Source organism: Falco cherrug, chromosome 8, assembly GCF_023634085.1.
Source record: "Falco cherrug isolate bFalChe1 chromosome 8, bFalChe1.pri, whole genome shotgun sequence".
Lineage (NCBI taxonomy): Eukaryota > Metazoa > Chordata > Aves > Falconiformes > Falconidae > Falco > Falco cherrug.
The window spans coordinates 64,189,796-64,208,709 of NC_073704.1; the positions used below are offsets into that span (position 1 = coordinate 64,189,796).

Consider the following 18,914-nt stretch of genomic DNA (forward strand, 5'->3'; position numbering starts at 1 on the left):
ATACTATTGTGGTGTAATTTTGTTGAGTTGATGTATCTAATGGTGTCCACACAGTGCCCTGTGTACTTCATAGAGGTCTATATACTGAAGGCTGTGTCCCATTGAAAACAAGGGAATTTATCTAAGGAACTAACCTGTTTCTTCTTCAAATCAAAGATTTGGTAATGTGTACTGCTGAGAACCAGTACATCTTGTTGGCTGCCTTACCTCCTTTGGAACTGAGAGTGCTCAGTGTAGCAAGGACATGGCAGTCAGTGAAATTAGCCTCCTAACTTGCCTAGATTACCACAGCAGACTGCAGGTGCAGTGCTCTTCAGTAATATAATTAGCACCCTGTGCGGAGTGTGTGGTATTGCAAGATACCAGGGTTTTTTATGAAGGGCTATTCCCTCAGTGCAGTCTGCGAAGGTCTGTGAGCCAGCACTGGTAAAGCAGATATTTAGAAATGCTTTGGCATAGAATTCAAGCTTTATGCATTAAAAGCAGTATGATGGAGAACTGACAAACTCATTGGGCCTTCCCTCTGAAGGAATGGTAGGCCGCCCTGACAAGTGAAAAGATACAACTGTAGGCATCTGAATATTGTAGTGCTCTTTCAGGGAAAAATAATTCCACAGAAAGAAGATAATTCTTGCCAAAAATATTAATTTACTCAAATGGAAGTTTCAGTGAAAAAGCAGTTTTGGGGTACATTTTTTGACTGACCTTTACCTATTTAGAGCTGCTCCACATAGAGTAATAACATAGCTTCACAATTATGGATCTCCCCGTGTCTTCAATGGGATACTTAGCCAGATCAATAGACTAAATTTGTAAGGTTGATCTGGTCTGTTAAAACAGAATATTTTAGTTGTAGGTCCCTTCCAACAATCACCTAGTCCAACTGCTGACCCATCATGGCTGGCCAAAAGCTAAAGCGTGCTGAGGGCATTGTCCAAATGACTTTTAAACGCTGATAGGCACGGGGCATCGACCGCCTCTCCAGGAAGCCTGTTCCAGTGTAGCTTCATATGTATGTTGTACCTGCTGTAACCTCAGCTCTGTTAATGTATTGTAGGCCTAACAGCATCACTCTGACATCCTGGGAGGTAGTTACTTGATTTCATTAATCAATGAAGAACAGGACTGCAAGATGGAAGTGACCAGTTAGGTCCCTCTCAGTTCTTTTTTCCTCTGTAGTACTGGCTGTCTTAGGCTCTGAAACACTTCTCTGTTTTTATTAAAGCATTTTCCACTGTCAGGAATGTCTCTTGGAGACCATCTTGCAGGTAACAAATTTTGCCTCAGTTTCTTTTTCTTTTTTCAGTGGATATTTTTCCCCCTAATCCATCTCTAATTGATTACCTTTCTAAATTTCTCTCAGGGAAAACTGGAAAAGCCTGGCAGCACTAGAGCTGTGTCTGCTGACTCCATGCCTAGAAAGAGGCAGCAGAAGTGATCACAAGAGCTCCCCAGTAAACACCATCCAAGCCACATTTGGGCTGTGTGGCCCTGGTACATTAGTAGAAGTTTCTGTTATCTCAGCCTGTAGCATGTCACCATTGCCTCTAGAATGGCTTTCTCTACAAATGCTAAACTTGTGTTTTACATCTGCAGAGAAAAAAATATCAAAGCCTGTTTGATTAGCTGTTAGAGAGTAAATTACCCTTTTGTAGAAGACTGAGATTGTGGTTTTTGCACCTCATTCTGGATTTTCTCTTTATTGTGTTCTTTTCCGAACTGAAGTGTGTATGCTCTGTTGCTGTTTGACTTGAGCTTTTTTGCTGCTGTTCCAGTCTGTACTGTCCATATGCAGTGACTGGGTAGCACCGCAGCGTTCCATCTGCAGGGTGATGGTATCTGTAATTGCATGTCTTTATTCTGTCAAGCGTAAACTTACAAGGTATCTTATCCCTGCATGGAAACATTCATCTGGTATGAACTGCTGCTGGTCTCTGGGAGGCAGACCTGCCAGCAGCTCGTTGCATGACGTGGTGTGGTGCCTGCGACTGTAGGACTGCCCTTGGTGTTGTGTGGCAGCAGTTATTGAAATGTGCCCGTTGTGGGGGCAGCCTCAGCCAGCAGGAGCTGCCACGTGTACTCACAGTCTCTCGTGCTGTCTGCTGAAGAGGCCTCTGGGCTGGAGGAGCATCTGAAAGTGCTTTCTGCTTTCAGGGTGGTTGAGGATCATAAACGACACAGCAAAGAAGCATTTCCCCTATGCAGGAGATAATCTTCTGTGATTTTTCAAATCTATTATCCTTACTGCTTTGTTTATGTACTGTTTTCTTTATTGAAAGCCATCCTTTGCATGCCTAATCTGGCTAAAGTGTCATCCATTGCTCAAACCCAACAAGTCTTCATGTATTATTATTATTCATTTGGTATTGACAGCCAAAGATTTCTGCTTTCTTGACTATTTCTGTCCCATCTGACCTGGTTGTTTTCCAAGCCAGCACTAAATCAGATCTGTATGTGCTGTGTCATATGATACGTGACAAGAACAAGCCATATTTATTAACTGCTTTCTAAAGCCCATTTTCTTTCTCAATCGTCTGCACCTACAGCAGGCTCAGCTCTGTTTCAGCTGTACTGAAATCTCTATTGTTTCAGCTCTCCTGGTGAAAAAGTCTTCGTGTAACTAGCATGATTAGATCCTTTATTACCAGTATTGAATATGAGGCACTGTGGGAAATATGGATCAGATCCTGCTCTCATTTGTAGTTGTACATGTGCAATGCAATGTCAGGATTTCAGAGTTACTGTAACTGGGAGCAGCGTGGGAAGCCCTGGGTGATACAGGACAGTGTTTTCAGGGTAGCAGGATCAGTGTGGCAAGAAGTGAATCTGCTTTGTTCAGTTTACAATGACATTCTTTACTGAGGATTCTGCTGTTGTCTCAAAGGCTATGTGTCATTTCTGCAGGTTTTGTTGATGTGATAGGAATGTCAGTGTGACTGAACATGAGCATGGCACTGTCTCAGTTCCTGTTTAGTGCTGAGACACATGGGCACAGAACTTTCTAGGGAGCTTATTAAATCCACAATTAGTGACGTGCAGAATTAGACTCTATAACTCGAAAGTTATAAAGTAGGTATGTTTATTGCGCGCAGATACACGGGGGATCGCTCCTCCACAAGCGTGCATGCCCGAAGTGACGAACCATCTCACATTTATACAATAAAACAAATGAATATTCAATTGACGCCTGTACATATTCGTTACCTAAACCCCGCTTCGTATGTTAATTAGCTTATCAGTCCTTTGCCTGGAATGCGGTGGTCTTGCATGTTTGTAGGTGATTCATGTTCTTGTGACCATCCGTGACCATCCGGTCTTCCAGCAAGGAGCGGTGATTCATGTCCTTGTGACCATCCGATCTTCTCCAGCAAGGAGACTTAGCACTCCCTCCCTCTAGATAGCCTTGGAATGTCTCTCATCCTTTTCTCATTCTTTTTTAAATATCCCCTTTGTTAGAGGAAGAAGGGCAGCGTCTCCCCGTCTCCCCTTTGTTAGAGGAAGAAGGGCAGGCGTCTCCTCAACCGCACCCATGACTAGTCACCGTACCCACATTCCTTGAGCAGACATATACAATCAGTCGGTGTCCATTGTCCCCATTTCACACTATTTCTCCATATCAACAGAATACCTCTTTATCCAAAGCTGTCAGTCAATGCCAGTAACCAAGACAAATGCTACCTGTCCCCCTCCCAAAAAAAACCCACAAAATCAAACCAACCAAAACCCTAATAGGTATACGGGACAGAGGGATACCCATATTCATAGTGATGTGGAAAAAACCCTTGGCTTCCTGATCTGCATACCTTGCTGATGGGTTTAAGCTTACTGCATCACTTTGGCTTAGGACAGAGTTTTACCCCAAAAATGGAAACCGTTGGTGGATTTTTATTTTTTTTTAAATTTCTCTTGGAAATGGCAAAGGGGACATTTTCTAGTCTGATACAGGCTTTTGCATGCTATTAGTTCTCTGATTCTATGGAGATCCAGAACACTGGTGAGTACTTCAGCACTTTCCTTTTCTTCCTGTGGGAGATTGTAGGTGTCTTGTGGGAAGTCTGAGTTTGGCACGGGGTCTTGTGGGGGATCAAGGGTTGGGAAGGGTAAGAGGAAGATACTGTTGGTAGATGCTTGAGACTGAAGTGCCTGCTTTGTGGTTACCTCTGACTGCAAGTCTTGGATTAAGTGGCCAGCCCTTTCCAGTCCTGTACTCTTAACAGCACTAATCTTTATGGTAAACAAACTCCTATCTTCCTTGCATGGCGTCCCTTCTGAGAACAGAAAAAGGACATATGTGGAATCTCCACTAGTATGCCAAACTTGCATACAGAAGCCTGATTGTGTGGGATCTCCCTTGCAGGTTTTCAGACAGAGATTGCAGTGTTTGGAGAAGTGAGCTATCTCTTGTGTTCTGTAACCATGTGAGCTGTCATGCTGCAGTGTCCACTGACAAATAATAGTATGTCTTACTTCTCGCAGGGCTTCCAAAGCAGCTGAGTCCAGGACCTTAAGGAATGTCACGCAGTAGGTGCTGAACTAACTGGCACTGAAAGGAACAGAAAAAGATGGCAGACCATATTTGAAATAATTAAACACGTGGACTTCTGCTGATAAGAAACCATGTCAAAGAAAGGACGTAGCAAGGGCGAAAAGCCTGAGGCGCTGATTGTTGCCCTACAGGCTGCCAATGAGGAACTCAGGACCAAGCTAACAGACATTCAAATTGAGCTGCATCAGGAGAAATCCAAGGTGAGTGAGGGTTTGGTTTTAAATAACAGTGTCTGCACTGAAAGAGGGAAACACATGGAAAAAATAATATCACAGAAATTAACATATGCAATGCAACTCTTTCCTAGAACAGTGGTATGATAATTTCCCCCCATATAACATTTTCTTTGGTGGATGTCCTGTTGCTTCTGTGGAACAGCCTCTTTTTTACTGAGGTACAAGATTAAGAATCTTTGGCCCTCAAATGGGAGTGATATGTCTTTTGTAACATCTTTGGCCATATTCCAGTTAGTGGGTTTCATCCTGCCCTCTTGGTGTTTAGAAACTGGGTACTGTTGCTGTTTTTTGAATGGCTGATATTTCAGCAAGGCATGCCCTTATTTTGAAGTTAAGTATTCCCTAAGTGTATAGCATGACAATCCATGTCAACCCTTGCAATCCATCTCCAGTGCAGCCAAACTGTATTGTATATGCTAGCATATGTATGCATTATTTAAAGCTTGTTCAGGTGCTAACAGTATGCTGGAGTTACAGTCTCAGATGTGTAGAGTTAGGCTAAAGCCAGCTGAGTATAATGCATGCAGGGGACAGATGTTCCTGTGAAGGTTTGAGGTGCCTCCCATATACTTCAGAAGCCTTTGGTACCACCTCAGGGCTGTGTGCTGTGGCTTCAGCTCTTGCCTTCATCTTCTGCTTAACTTTTCACTCTCTTTTCCTACGTTGTCTGTGCTGGGGCCACCCTTGCGAAACACATATCACCTGTTTACACTACTAGTTTTGTAAACTGTGAAAAGGTAATGGGCTGGGTGTTATCCAAGTATAAAATACTAGCTGTTGTTTTACACCTACTCTGCACATACCCTGCCCGCATTCTGTTAAAATCCTTGCAAGTGGCACCAATTTTCCCGCAGCTGATGCCAAAGTGGCTTTGCAAGGAAGTGTACTTTTTGCTCTCCACAGTGTTTCTCCCTCTTCATTTAGAGATGCTTCTAGTGGCAAGCACTGTATGTTTTATAGTCAGAGTATGGCTTTTGTGCAATAAACCCTTTTGCGGTAAGTGCTAAAGTTCCCTGCACATGGGTGGTGATTAAGGCAGTCTTCAGGTTTAGTAGTGTGTTCTTTATAAGCAGTAAAGATAACAAATCTCTGCTTAATTACTCCTAGTGAGTTTTCATGAAGGGGACTGGAAGCAGTACTAACTGCACCTGGGCAACCCCCACCTGCAGCCTGGTGGCAGCCACATTATCAAAGGATGATGCCTAGTGATATATTGTTTTTCCAAATGGAATATAATTGAAATCCATCAACCTGCCTCTTTGATTCCTTCACAGATAAGCATATATGTTGGGCAAATAAACCCAGAATGACTTGCCTCTAGCTTCCAAACCTGAATAACCACAAATCCTTCAGCCTGTAAGGTCTTTTTGATAATTTATTTCTTTTAGGAACAGATGTTCATGCCAATATATCAAGGTTAATCATACTGGTAATCTCTGACACGTGTTAGCCAGTATAGCGGAAGTTGGTTTCTGTAGTTTAGGAGAAGCTAAATGAAAGCAAGAATAGCCAGTTCTGTGTTACCTGATGTTCTAAGAATCTCTGGGGGCATTCTCCCTTCACCTACCAGTCAGATTTATAGCTGTTATTTTGCAGCCTTTTAAAATGGACAAGATTTGAAAATGGCAACAAAGCGGATATCGTCACTCTTTCAAACGCATTCTGCATCCTTTTCTTTGTCAAATGGTCAATGACAGTCTTGAAGGCAAAAATGGTTTTTGATTCTTTCATTTGCCTTGCAGGCTTTGGCTTTCATGTGGTGCACACAGGCAAGGCTTAACTTACTCTCTTAAGGAGCCACAGGCTGGCTGCCAGAAAACTGATGGCCCAGGGAGTTTCTGTAATGCTTTCCACTACGTTCTGAGTCTTGCTGCTTTTATTATCACTGCAGCTATGGAATTCCAATATGGAAGCTGCCAGTGCAGATTTTTGTTACTAGACATCAGTTCAGGGATGGTCCAAAATAATGAGAGTTACAAGAGTAGAAAAGTCTTGAAAACAAAATCAAAACAAGTTTATCTGAAATATGTTTTATGTGCTCGAGTAACACTGGAAAGGGGCCTTCACAGAGCCCTGTGAAGGGAGTTCTAGGAAAATCTTTCAGATTTGTTTTCCAAGGAGCCTTCTGAGGAAGATTCCTCTCATTTGTAGAGTCTGTTACTTGTCAGGATGACTTTGGTGATTGAAACTGAAAACTATGCTTTCAAACTCTTCTAGTGGCTTATTTTGGGAAAGGTGTATCTGAAATAAGATGGAGATAGCGTGGGAGAAAAAACCCAAAAGTCAATCAGCTCTGCAAATAGCTGAAAGCACTTCCTACCTTAGCTAAATCTTCTCTTAAGTAATCTAGTAGGCCTGCAGGCTAAACCACCAGTGTTTCTTGGAGGGCTTTCAGGTGGCCTGCTACTATGCTTATTCATATTGAATGGGTTTTCCACTGTTTTTTCTTTCTGAAAGGTTTGCTCACTCTTCTTTGTTCTTTTTGGTCTTTATTTAAAAAGGAATTAACAAGGAAGTTCATACAATCTTTGAAACCACATTCTTTTTCACTGTAAATGACAAACCCGAGTTTGATTTGAACTGACATCATTCTTTATCCATTACTTTTCTTTGGCGTAGGTTTCTTTTGTGGAATTGCTCAGAGGTGTGAAGTTACACCTAGAGATTCAGTACTGAGGACTGGTTGGTTGCTCTGTAACTTTGACTCCAAAGCTATGGACAAAGAACTTTTAAAAATTGTCATTAATGAAGAGTAGCAAAGGGCGTATTTCAAGTAAAGCTAGCTGTTCCATAAGCATAATAAACAATGAAGCATGCTTTTCTGTAGATATGTGTCTAAGAAGTGACTACAGATGCCCAATAAAGCTCTCTGTATGGATAAGAACATCTGTAAAAGATGAAATGTTTCCTGGACTTTCACACTTGCACCTTACCCCTGTTGGGATCATACAGAGGCAAGCACTTCTCTCTCATCTGATTGACTGTCCATGGTCATGAAAGTTGTAGGAACCTTGCTGTTTCTGAGCCCTCTAATTTTCTGGTGAATTTGACTGATGTTGACTAATGAGTTAAAAAGTTGTTAGGCAAATGCACCCATATCATTGAGTCTTATTTCCTAAGGAACTATTGGAAGTACATGTAGTGTCACTGCATGAGGCAAGACACCTGGAGAAGGCTTGTTTTGGCTTGAGTAAAGACAGTGTAAAATCTAGGTCAGTGCCCTAGGAGTTGGCCCATATTTTGATGTAGGAGGGTGGAGGATTGGTTAGGGTCTGCAGCAAGGTCTTCCTCCGTTTGGCATGGCTCTGTGTCTGGGTGGGCTTGTTTTGATAACACGTTGGTAGCAGGTGACTTTCATTTTATCTCAATGTAGGTTGCTAAACTTGAAAGAGAGAAGACTCAAGAAACTAAGCGTATCCGTGAGGTGGAGCAGCGCAAGCAGACTGTGCAGATCACGGAGCTAAAAGCCAAACTCCATGAGGAGAAAATGAAGGAGCTGCAGGCTGTGAGGGAGAACCTCATCAAACAGCACGAGCAGGAGATGACGCGGATGGTCAAAGTCCGAGACAGCGAAATCCAGCGCCTCAAGTCAGCGCTGTGCGCGCTGCGGGATGGGAGCAGTGATAAAGTAAGGACAGCGCTGACTATTGAGGCTCGTGAAGAGGCCAGAAAACAGTTTGACTCGGAGCGCCTTAAGCTTCTGCAGGAAATTACTGAACTGAAGTCTGCCAAAAAGCAGGTAGATGAGGCCCTTAACAATATGATCCAAGCTGATAAGATCAAGGCAGGGGATCTTCGGAGTGAGCATCAGTCACACCAGGAAGCCATTTCCAAGATCAAATGGGAGAGCGAAAGGGATATTCGTCGCCTGGTCAGTAACCGAAACAATTCATGTGTTCTCTTAGGCTGTAGTGAGTTTGCCTCTTGTGCCTCTTAACTTTTTCTGAAAAACAGAACATTGCAATGCACCTTAGTTTGCAAAAGTATTACAAACTTCTCACTGTCATTCCTCAGCAGTAAGTAGATCATGGTGAGTCAGCTAGAGCAACCACCGTGATGGTAGCTAACACCTTAAAGTAAGAGAGTGATGGGCCTAGTCCATGAGGATTTGGCTTGCTGAGATGCTAATACATGTGCAGTGCAAAGTGTTAGAAAAAGCGTTTGCATCTGCACTTGCAGTTTGCTAGTTTCTGTAGCCCTTGTGATGGTATCTTGAACACATTAAACCATGGCAGAAGGGGAGATGTCTTTTGTTTTGGTCTTGGCATAGTCTTCAGTAATTACTGGGGAAAATGGGCAACATGAGGCCCACATCAGCAATGGTGCAAGTTGCCATGTTTCCCTATCATCTGGGGAGCTGGACCTGCATGCAGTGGTGGACAGTTTGGCTTGAAAACTGGGATTCAAGATTTGACAGTTAAGTAAAAGAAATGGTAATTTAAACTGTCCAGAAAGATATTCTCCCCCCTGCCTTGATTCCCCCCTCACCCCCAATTCAAAGTCCATGTACTGGAGGTATGTTCGTATGTTGCCAAAATGCTCAGTAATGTAGTACAGACTAATAGTGGGGGATTTTTCATATCTGTATTCTGAATTTTGACCCTTCTAACCATGAGGACAAGTAACTTTTTTTTCTCATCTGAAATTGAGGATCCATTTTTAGAGTTTTAATATAAAAAGAAACTATAGTGAAATTCAGGATAAAACTGAGCCATTTAGTAACATTAAGATCAACTCAGGTTCCACCTATGTATTGTGTGATTTTGTCTTTAGCAGCTGATGAAAAGCTTTTTGAAGGCTATTTACTTGCATAAGAGCCTTGAACAAGTCCAGAATTACTTTTATCTGACTTAGACAAATATTTTCCACCTCCATTGTATTGCTATCAGAGTGGAGGAGATTACCTCAGAGTGACATCTAGTTAATGGACATCAGAATTTAGCCCTGGTCATTGAAAAATACTTTGGGTAGGATTTCAGCAAGCCTAGAAAGCTGCAAGACCAGAAAGTATCTTTGGCAGCTTCAGGCAAAATTTAGCATAGATAGCATTTTTGTTTTCAGGGAGCAATTCATGCAATTTCCAGACAACAGCAGCTTTATTTCGCTCGAGCATGCGCAAGTTCTGGTTCACCAAATTTTCTTGAGCTCAATGATGTTAGTGGTTTTGTATCAATTTTTATGGTTGCAAGGCTTGCATGGGCTAATCTTATTCTAAAGTTTTAATCTCAAATTTTCCTATAAGCCATTGTTCTAAAAAGTTGCTATGAGGTGAAATTAGACTTACTTTTTGTATTGGATAGCCCTGGGCTATTAGGCAGAAATGAAGTAACAATAAAATGGATAGCCTTGAGTTTGCACTCAGCAGAAGATTAATAACATGACAATCAGATTTAAGAAATACTGGGTCTGCACAGGTCTTTTGTTTGTGAGAATGGGACCATAACTTCTACTGCCTCAGCTATTGTAGCTCTGTTTACATGAGCAGGAGCTAGTCTAAACTTTTTTGAGTTTGTCAGTCTGTACTTATTTTTTACTAGTATAAATAACTGACCAAAATCCAAGTGAAAGCCTGAACTCTTCGTCCAACTTTTTGTTAACACGTCGTATCATGCTCAGTTCCTGGGCTTTACTCTGTGTGAGGCTGGTGAATCTGCTGCTGTGCCAATGTACGGTTATGGCTGAAACCTCAAAGTGTATTGTTTTACAAGCCTGATGCAGTATGATATAGCAGATTTAAGTGGTGAACACTGCTATTAAGTAAATTATATACTGCTAGATTGAAGAATGCTGTTGCCTTTACCCAGTAATATCGTTCCGGTGTTTCTCTTATTCAGATGGATGAGATCAAGGCTAAAGACAGGATCATCTTCTCCTTGGAGAAAGAGCTGGAGACACAGACAGGCTATGTGCAGAAGCTGCAGCTGCAGAAGGAAGCTCTGGATGAACAGCTCTTCTTGGTGAAGGAGGCAGAGTGTAACATGAGCAGTCCCAAGAGAGAGATCCCAGGAAGGGCCGGAGATGGTTCAGAGCACTGCAGCAGCCCTGTACGCAGGTTTTACTGGCCCCTGCAAAACAGAAACATGGCTGTGTTTCTTGTGCTCAGATTTTTTCAGGCCCTGGGAAAACATTCCAACTCTTAGTCACTACAGAGTTGTTGTGTCTATAGATTCTTCAGAGAGAATGCTAGTGGGACAACAAAGCTTTGTAAGGCTGTTCCCTCAGTTGCTCTTTTTACAGATATAAAACATCTTAAATAATTAGTGCCCATTTGAAAGAATTGTTCCATGATCATAACTACCTCGTTAGCATACATGCTCAAAAACAGATAGAATTGGGAAGATGGGCAGGGAGAAGGGGTGGGGGTGGCATCCAGGAGACTTTTAGGAGGTCCTCCTCTTTCTCTGTCTTATTCTCCACATATACAGCCCTTGCTGTCATTCACAAAGCATGCAACTCACTGGTTCTGTGACTGAATATATGTTTACACCACAGATGTGTATATATACATGTATATACACATATACAAATGAGGAATAAAAAAGTAAATGCAATTGATACTGAAAGGAATGTCCTTACTTTTTCACCTGACATAGCAGCTCAGCAGATGTATAGGAAAAGGCAATAAAAATTAGAATTTTTAGCTTTTTGCTTTTTCTTCCCCATCATAAAAAAAAATTATTGATATCTGTTTGGTTATTTTCTCTTTATTTTTTTAAGGAGGTAAAAATTTTCAATTAAATTATCCACCAAACCAGATACATTCTTCCAAAAATATGTGTATTTTTGCCAGCATGTTCAATGCTGTAAAAATCCATAAATGTAATTTCTTGATGACAGCTTAAGTTGACCGGTGTGTGGTTTTTGAGGATTCTTTTTCCCAAGCATGCATTTTGAAAAAAAATCAGTAACTGTATTATGTTGTTGCCAATGAACAGGACTTGCGCAGAAACCAGAAGAGGATAGCAGAGCTGAATGCCACAATCCGGAAGCTGGAAGACAGGAACACGTTGCTTGTTGATGAACGAAACGAACTGGTGTGTGAGCTTTGCACTATCAGACAGAGGAGGTCGGTAGCCACAGGGAAAGGCAAAGAGGGGAGGATCCAAGGATGATAGCCAGTGATGAATATGCCTTTTCCATCTCTCAGTCTAGTCACTCAGGAGGCTGAGGGTGATTTTTTTTTTTTTTTTTCTTAATCCTAGAACTAAACAGTAATTTCACTGAAGTTATGTGGTATAAAATCATAATGAAAGTTGAGGAGAGAGGCTTGTAGGTTTGTATTATGAACACTTATGTTCCCTCCTTGACCTTTTGAGCATACAACAGTGTATGGTGAGACTTATCTTGTAAATTAAATAATGTCTGTAGTCCAGTATTTGACCGGGTTGAGAACAGTTAAGTATTGGATCAAGGGAGGATGGGCAATGGTGAATTGATCCCTTCATCTGATTTACTCCTAGGTGGTGGTACCTGTGTGTTGGAGTCAGCACCCTGGCTTTTTAACTTGTCCATGTTTCTACATCTGTGATTAAAGATGACGGTGCTGAAATTCAGCTCTTGATTACTTTTTTTTTAATTTACTTTTTTTATCCTGAGCTAGGAGTCCTAATGCACTCCTTTCGTATCACTTTAGCTGGCTTCAGTCTCCTCAATGTTCTTAATGTAATATTTGCAAAATAATGTCATATCAAGATTGCAAATTAGACATATATTCATGTGTCTCTTTTCAGTTATGAAAAGCTCTCAATCCCCAAATTTCTGTGATACTGAATAGCTTGGAGTCTGAGTCAGCTTGATTACCTGTTGCTTTTCATTAAATATTCAGCCTATTTTTTCACAAGGAAAAAAAATAATTTTAAAAGGCTTCTGAGCTGTATCTAGCACAATGTGACTACAGTGAACACATTTTGTTAAATGTGACCAGGAGTACTGCTGGAAATACCATACACTTTAAGAAACATTCAGACTAGCAACAGATAACTTCATTCTTAGGGTAGAACAGATGGCTGTTTTGCCCACAGCTGTGCTGGTCAAAGATGTAACTGCTTCCTAGCTGCTCCCCCTTTTTCTGTTAGCAGGAGGGGTCTCCCAGTACTTGCTTACCTGCTTCAGACAAAATCATTGGGTTAGTTTAATGTGAGATGCTACGATGATGTAAGCAGATGTGGTTAACTGTGCTTGATAGCTACAGAAAACTCTTGGTCTTTTCCTCAGCAGAACTGCAACCTCCCAGTGACAAACAGTAATAGAGAACTGGGACAGTGCCTTTGATAGATGATCTGGACACAAAGATGATGTCTTTCCACAGCCACATGCCATCTTCCTTGGGCGCTCTTAGAAAAAGAAACATCAATAAAACGCTCAGTATTACTGCTTGGAACTAATTTTTCAGAGGAAGAGATCTTGGTTAAAACTCTAGTTGTACCAATACTGGAACTTCCAAGCATGCCCTAAGATACCTTCCTATCTTATGGGATCTGTTGTTTAAATGTTATGTAATTTGTTTATTTAAACCAAAGTTCATTGTGCTTGTGCATGTGCACAAGTATTTCACTGGGGGGCATTAAGAACCACACTTAAAACTATGTTGGTATTGCTGTGATCCAGACTGAGTAGGTACCTTTGCAAATCTGTCTTTCAATGAGAAAATCAGTGAGTTTCTTGCAGGTAAACTGCCAAAAAAAAAAAAAAAAGGTTGCTTTATCTGTATGTCTGAATTTTCCTATAGATAAAGCCGTCTTTTGGAAACAGATATGCAGAATTGTGCTTTGAGATTTACAGGTAAAACTAGTTATGGAAGCTGTAAGCATCAGTTCCATTAGATCACTTTGGCATTTTACTCGGACAGTAGTCCAACAGGGAACTAACGAAAGTACTTTTAAGAAAGGAGGGAGGAAAATATACCTTTTATTTGGATAATTTACAATCATTAATTGTTATTATCAACCCAGTTGAAGCGTGTCCGAGAAGCTGAGAAACAGTGTAAACCTCTTCTGGAAAAGAACAAGTGCCTCACGAAGAGAAATGATGAACTTATGCAGTCTTTGCAGCGCATGGAAGATAAACTGAAAGCAGTCACTAAAGAAAATATAGAAATGGTTGGTACTTAAGAGCAAAATGAGGATCACTGTATGATCTATGTCTGTTACGGTGGCCACATCTGCATAGTGTATGCATATATATACATAGAGAAAACGTGTTGTATATAGTGTGTAATACTATTGATAAGATATAACCGTGCTTAAGTCTGTATATACTGGACTTGCATAGTGTAGCATTGTGTATTATGCATACGTGTGCAATATATTTAAGTGAATGCATAATTAACAATCCTCAAAAATTAGAATATTGAGTTTCAAATTTTTAAAAAAGAAAAAGGAAAAAAAAGTCAAATCATTCAGTCATATCCCACCGTGCTGTTTTGCATCTGGAACTCAAAAAGGAAGCTTAAGAGTGATGTTTTCAGCCAGCATGGTGTTTGTCTTTGAATGTACCTGTTCTTTTTAGAGCTGATGATGGCAAAGTAACATTCTGTTCTGGCACTGAGCATGTACAATCTTTCCATAAAGCATATGCATGGTAGATGGATATGGGACAGGGAGAGTGATGGTGTTACAAGTTTGGCTAGGGTTATCACTTTCATGAAGCAGGGTCAAAGCAGTTATGCCAGTGTATCCTTCAAATGGAATTGTCCTGAGTATCAGTCAGAATGCAGTCCCTATGCAGGCGCTGTTGTTGCTTTGGCATTAATAGAAAAAGGAGGCGGAAGTTCTGATGTAAGCTGGCAGGCTGAGATGACTTCCTGTGCTAAGTGTGTTTGCATGCCTTGTCTCTGGATTGCAGTAGCCACTGTTCTCATCTTGAGCAGGCTGACTGTTCTGCAATGAACGCAGCTTTCCTGCCAGTGAGGATGAGATGGTCAGATTCACTTTTTTGTCTTAAAGAAAAAAGGCTTTAGTGTTACAAGGTTAATCCACTTTAAGACTCTGCAATTCACCCATGCCCAGAAGACCAATAAACTTACTGTGGGTGTCACGGGTCAGAATTCTTCTTCCACAGCTGTGGTAGTACAGATCACAGCCCCCTGGGCTCTCCCACAGCAAAGAGAAGGGACTTTGGATCTGCATGCATTAGGCATCAGTGAGCCGCACCACTGGTGAATATATGCAGGCATAGCACATCTTAGGTCCCTGACATCTGCTCTTTACTCTGTAAATGCCCAGATTATGTAAGTTAGCAAGATGTGGGTGGCTAGAGTGATTCTTACGGGCTGTAGTCGTCTTTTCTCCCACATATGCTCAGGAGCAGGCGGGATGTGGACTTCCAGTTAAAATAGATCTGGTACCACATCTTTTGCCTTTTCTCCTGTTCTGACTGGATGCATGTATTTCACATGATTAAAGCATGTCCATTTCCTCACTGTATGTGGTGATACGATGGGTATCAGTAAGGGCATGGGGTCATGGGTGTAGATACTATTTGCATACCCACTGGAAAGATAGGGAGTTCTACTGTATTTGCCATGTGTTGAGGCATCTTGATGCATGGCAAAGGAAGAGCTATGGTATATGACCTTTAAGTGCTGCTGTAGAGGTTGTATGCCACGCAATAAGTAAATAGATAAAGCTTTGTTGTTCTGGTTGAAGAACTCAGCCTTTCTGTGCTGCTTTATTGTTAAGAAGTGCTGACAAGTATTAATAAAATTATAAAAATGGCGTAGCTGAAGTATATTTAAAGGGCTGTACAACTTAAATGAAAGATAATGCCTGATTTTTGACTGAAAGGTGGTCTTTTTGTCTTCTGATTGGTGGATCTTACTTTATTTCTTTCTTCTTCTTGCCACAGAGAGAAAAAATGACATCACATCCTCCTCTAAAGAAATTAAGATCTCTCAATGACCTGGATCAGGCTAATGAGGAACAAGAAACTGAATTCTTAAAGCTTCAAGTCATAGAACAACAGAACATAATTGATGAGTTAACAAGGGTATGTCCAGAGCACTGGGAAACTAGGGAGGATTCCTGTGCACAGTTTACCACTGATAGTATGTCTTCTAACTAGAGGTGTGAGGGTTAATATCTTATTTTTAACACCTGCAAATTTTTAGATGTAGGTATGCATGGGTGCAGTTTAACTGAATTTCTAGTGGGGCATCAGCCCCTACAACTCAAAAGCATAACTCTTGTGTGTGAATTGAGCTCTAGAAATGAACACAGACTAAGAACAGTGGAGCTTGGGAAGATAGCTACATGTTCACAAGGCAGGGTATAACTAAGCTACCATTAAAAAGTTTCCTTAACAAGAGGCAGGCACACAGTACGATATCATGTGCTGGAGAAGTGTGAGCTGCTAGAGGGTGATTGAGTAGTTCTTCTGTCACTTAATACTGACAATTTCTTTTTCACCTGACTTTGCATTATGATGTCGAGAGGAAGGAGAGAGACTCCAAAACAGGCTTTTCCCTCTTCTAAGACATCATTGCTAGGACTGGTGAGATCATCACTACCAACATTTGATGACTTTGAGACAGAAGCAGCATCCCTTCTGCAGGGAAGGTAGACAGCCTCTTACACAAAGCCCAAGCCTGCAACAGGCCTCCCAGTGATTTTAACAGGAAATCCATCAGTGTCTTGTCAAACGAGAGGGTGGTGGGTTTTTTTTTTTCAGATATCCCATCTTCCCTTCTTCAAGTAGTTTTCGGCCAACACATGTACAGATTTGGATATGAATCCTCTGTTCCACCTGGAATCAGATTCCTATTTGAATGTATGAATGGAGACTTGATAGAAGCCAAGTGTTTTATTTCCTCTGTAGATTTGTCCTTTTACAGCTGCAAACAAAAGAGGAGAGAGTAACTTTTAAATCTTATTTTCTAGGACAGAGAGAAACTCATTCGTCGCAGAAAACATAAAAGGAGCTCAAAGCCAATTAAGGTAAGAGGAAAAATTGTTTTCAGCTTATATACAGAGCTAGTAGGCTCTGAGGAAAGCATACTTTTACCAATCTGATTAAAGAGAGCTTTGTGATTATAACAGTCTGCTTTAGTGATCAGGTTTATAAACACCTTAGTTACTTTGGGAGAGCTTTTTAAGTCCACTTGGAAATTCAGTTAAGGGTGCATAGCTATTTTATTTTCAGAAAAATGGTACTTTTTTTCCCCTTGAAATAGTAACAATTTTCCTTCCATCTGGTTTCTATAAATATTGTTCTCAAGGTCTATTATGCTGAGATGTATTTACATTTCCAGAGATCTTCCCATCTATCTTTTGCTGTCTATTTTTCACAGCACATATGGGCTAAAACAAAGTTCTTGTGCATTTTTATTCTTGAAGCGGAGGTTTCTCCCTGAGAAATTGAGTGTTATTCTGTCCTGCTCAGATCCACAGGCCTTTGGTTACCTGTTTTATTACTTGGAATTGGGTCAAGTCAGAAGCTGGTATAATTTACAATTTTAGAGCCAAGTAGTCAGTAGTGGTTCAAGTAGATCCTTTATCATCTAAGTGTGAAGAATGATTTTGCAACAGCCACGTCTCAGATCCAGAAAGTGGAAATACTGTGTAGAAAACAGAGCTTGGTTGTTCTTTGTCCTCCGAGGACATCCTTTAGTATGTCAGCCATGTTCTGTGAAAGTAATGCAGTGCTATCCTACACACAGAGAATTTCAGACCAGTAAATCCTAGATGTGTCATCACATTGTTCTGTATGGGTTTTGAAACAATGTACAGCAGACGTAAGGAGACAAGGACTAAAAAGTATTTTTATCAGTCAACTTTATTTCAAAGCCAGAGATTATAATATGGGAGAACATGGCTATTGTCTTCACTTGAAAAAAATAATGAACAGAAAAAGATAATATATGCAAAAGGTTATTGGCATCTTTGGTACATGTTTTTTGTGTGATTTAAATTCCATGTTTAGAAGGTTGTAACCTGTCAGCAAAAGTGAAAAGTGTTGCAAAGCAGAAGTGCATCTGAAATGCTTGTCAATCAGTTTGTAGAATTATTCATAAGCTAAGTATTTAAATGCCCAGATCTGTACCCTGAAACCAAGCCTGCAGGGTCAAGCTTCTGTACCTTCATAGAACATGACTCACAGTTTTAATTTGATTTAATTCCATTACTGAGATGGGAGATAGTGAGGTGTCAGACATACAACCAAAATGTGTAGCACGAGCAATCTCTTACAACGTGGCAGTTACTATAGTACTGGAAAGATGTGTGAGAGAAAAGTTCCTTCACGCTGGTTTTGTATTAGCATAGCTTTCACTCACTTACTCCAACAGCAATATCGGTGAGAAAAGCACTGTGATATTAAAAATACCAGTGGTGTTTGTGAGAGAAGGAGGAGGGTTCACTAGTCTGCACACATTTCCAGCTCTTTCTGGTGTTACACACCATATGGTTTGCCACCAGTCTGCATGTTGGTAGATGTCTTCTGAACAGCTTTGGGGTTAACAGACAATGCTCCTGCCTTCCTGCAATGGCAGAGACTTCAGCGTGTTGCTGCTGCCATTATGCTTTCCAAGTTTTAGACTGAGCCAGATCCTCTGCTCAGAATTACTTGGCACACTCATTCGTCACCAGCACAAGACCTAATCTTCAACATAGTTCCTTTTGGATTTGTTTGGAGATAGTAATTGCAGGGGTAGCCCGTTGCTCTTTTTTCATATTGCCTTTTTTAAGTAACTAGCAGTGTGATTTTGAACGAACCTTTCCCCCGCATCAGAAACTCATGCTACCTGTTACCAAGGAGATTCAGAAATCATGTTTTCCCTTCTTTAGAGACATGTGGTAGATACAGTTTTTGGGTACGATGATGATTCCATGGACTCTGAAACATCCTCTGTGGCCTCATACAGAACAGACAGAACACCAGCAACTCCAGATGATGATCTGGATGAGGTAAGATCTGACTGTTTCCATAGGCATGGACAGGTTTTCAAGAGACTTTGAGTTCCAAAACAAGTGGCCAGACTCTTAAAAAAAGTTAGGTTTTTGTAGTGCATATTGAGTGGTAAGTTCTTCATTAAGTTTGGCCTCAATTTTGGTTACTGAAACGCTGAGAGGTTCCTTCAAAACATAATCTATAGAGTCTACAGCTATGACGTCATCGCAATCTGAGATTATTTTTTT

General features: G+C 40.9%; 1 protein-coding gene across 1 annotated transcript in view; it reads left to right on the forward strand.

Moving 5' to 3' along the window:
• Positions 1-18,914, forward strand: part of JAKMIP2 (janus kinase and microtubule interacting protein 2) — a 62,646-nt gene that overhangs the window by 22,116 nt on the left and 21,616 nt on the right. The window contains exons 2-9 of the mRNA XM_055719309.1: positions 4,477-4,746; positions 8,156-8,653; positions 10,617-10,826; positions 11,718-11,816; positions 13,734-13,880; positions 15,628-15,768; positions 16,659-16,715; positions 18,564-18,683. Coding sequence (XP_055575284.1) covers positions 4,618-4,746; positions 8,156-8,653; positions 10,617-10,826; positions 11,718-11,816; positions 13,734-13,880; positions 15,628-15,768; positions 16,659-16,715; positions 18,564-18,683 — 1,401 coding nt within the window. The 5' untranslated portion in view covers positions 4,477-4,617. The remainder of the gene's footprint in view (positions 1-4,476; positions 4,747-8,155; positions 8,654-10,616; positions 10,827-11,717; positions 11,817-13,733; positions 13,881-15,627; positions 15,769-16,658; positions 16,716-18,563; positions 18,684-18,914) is intronic.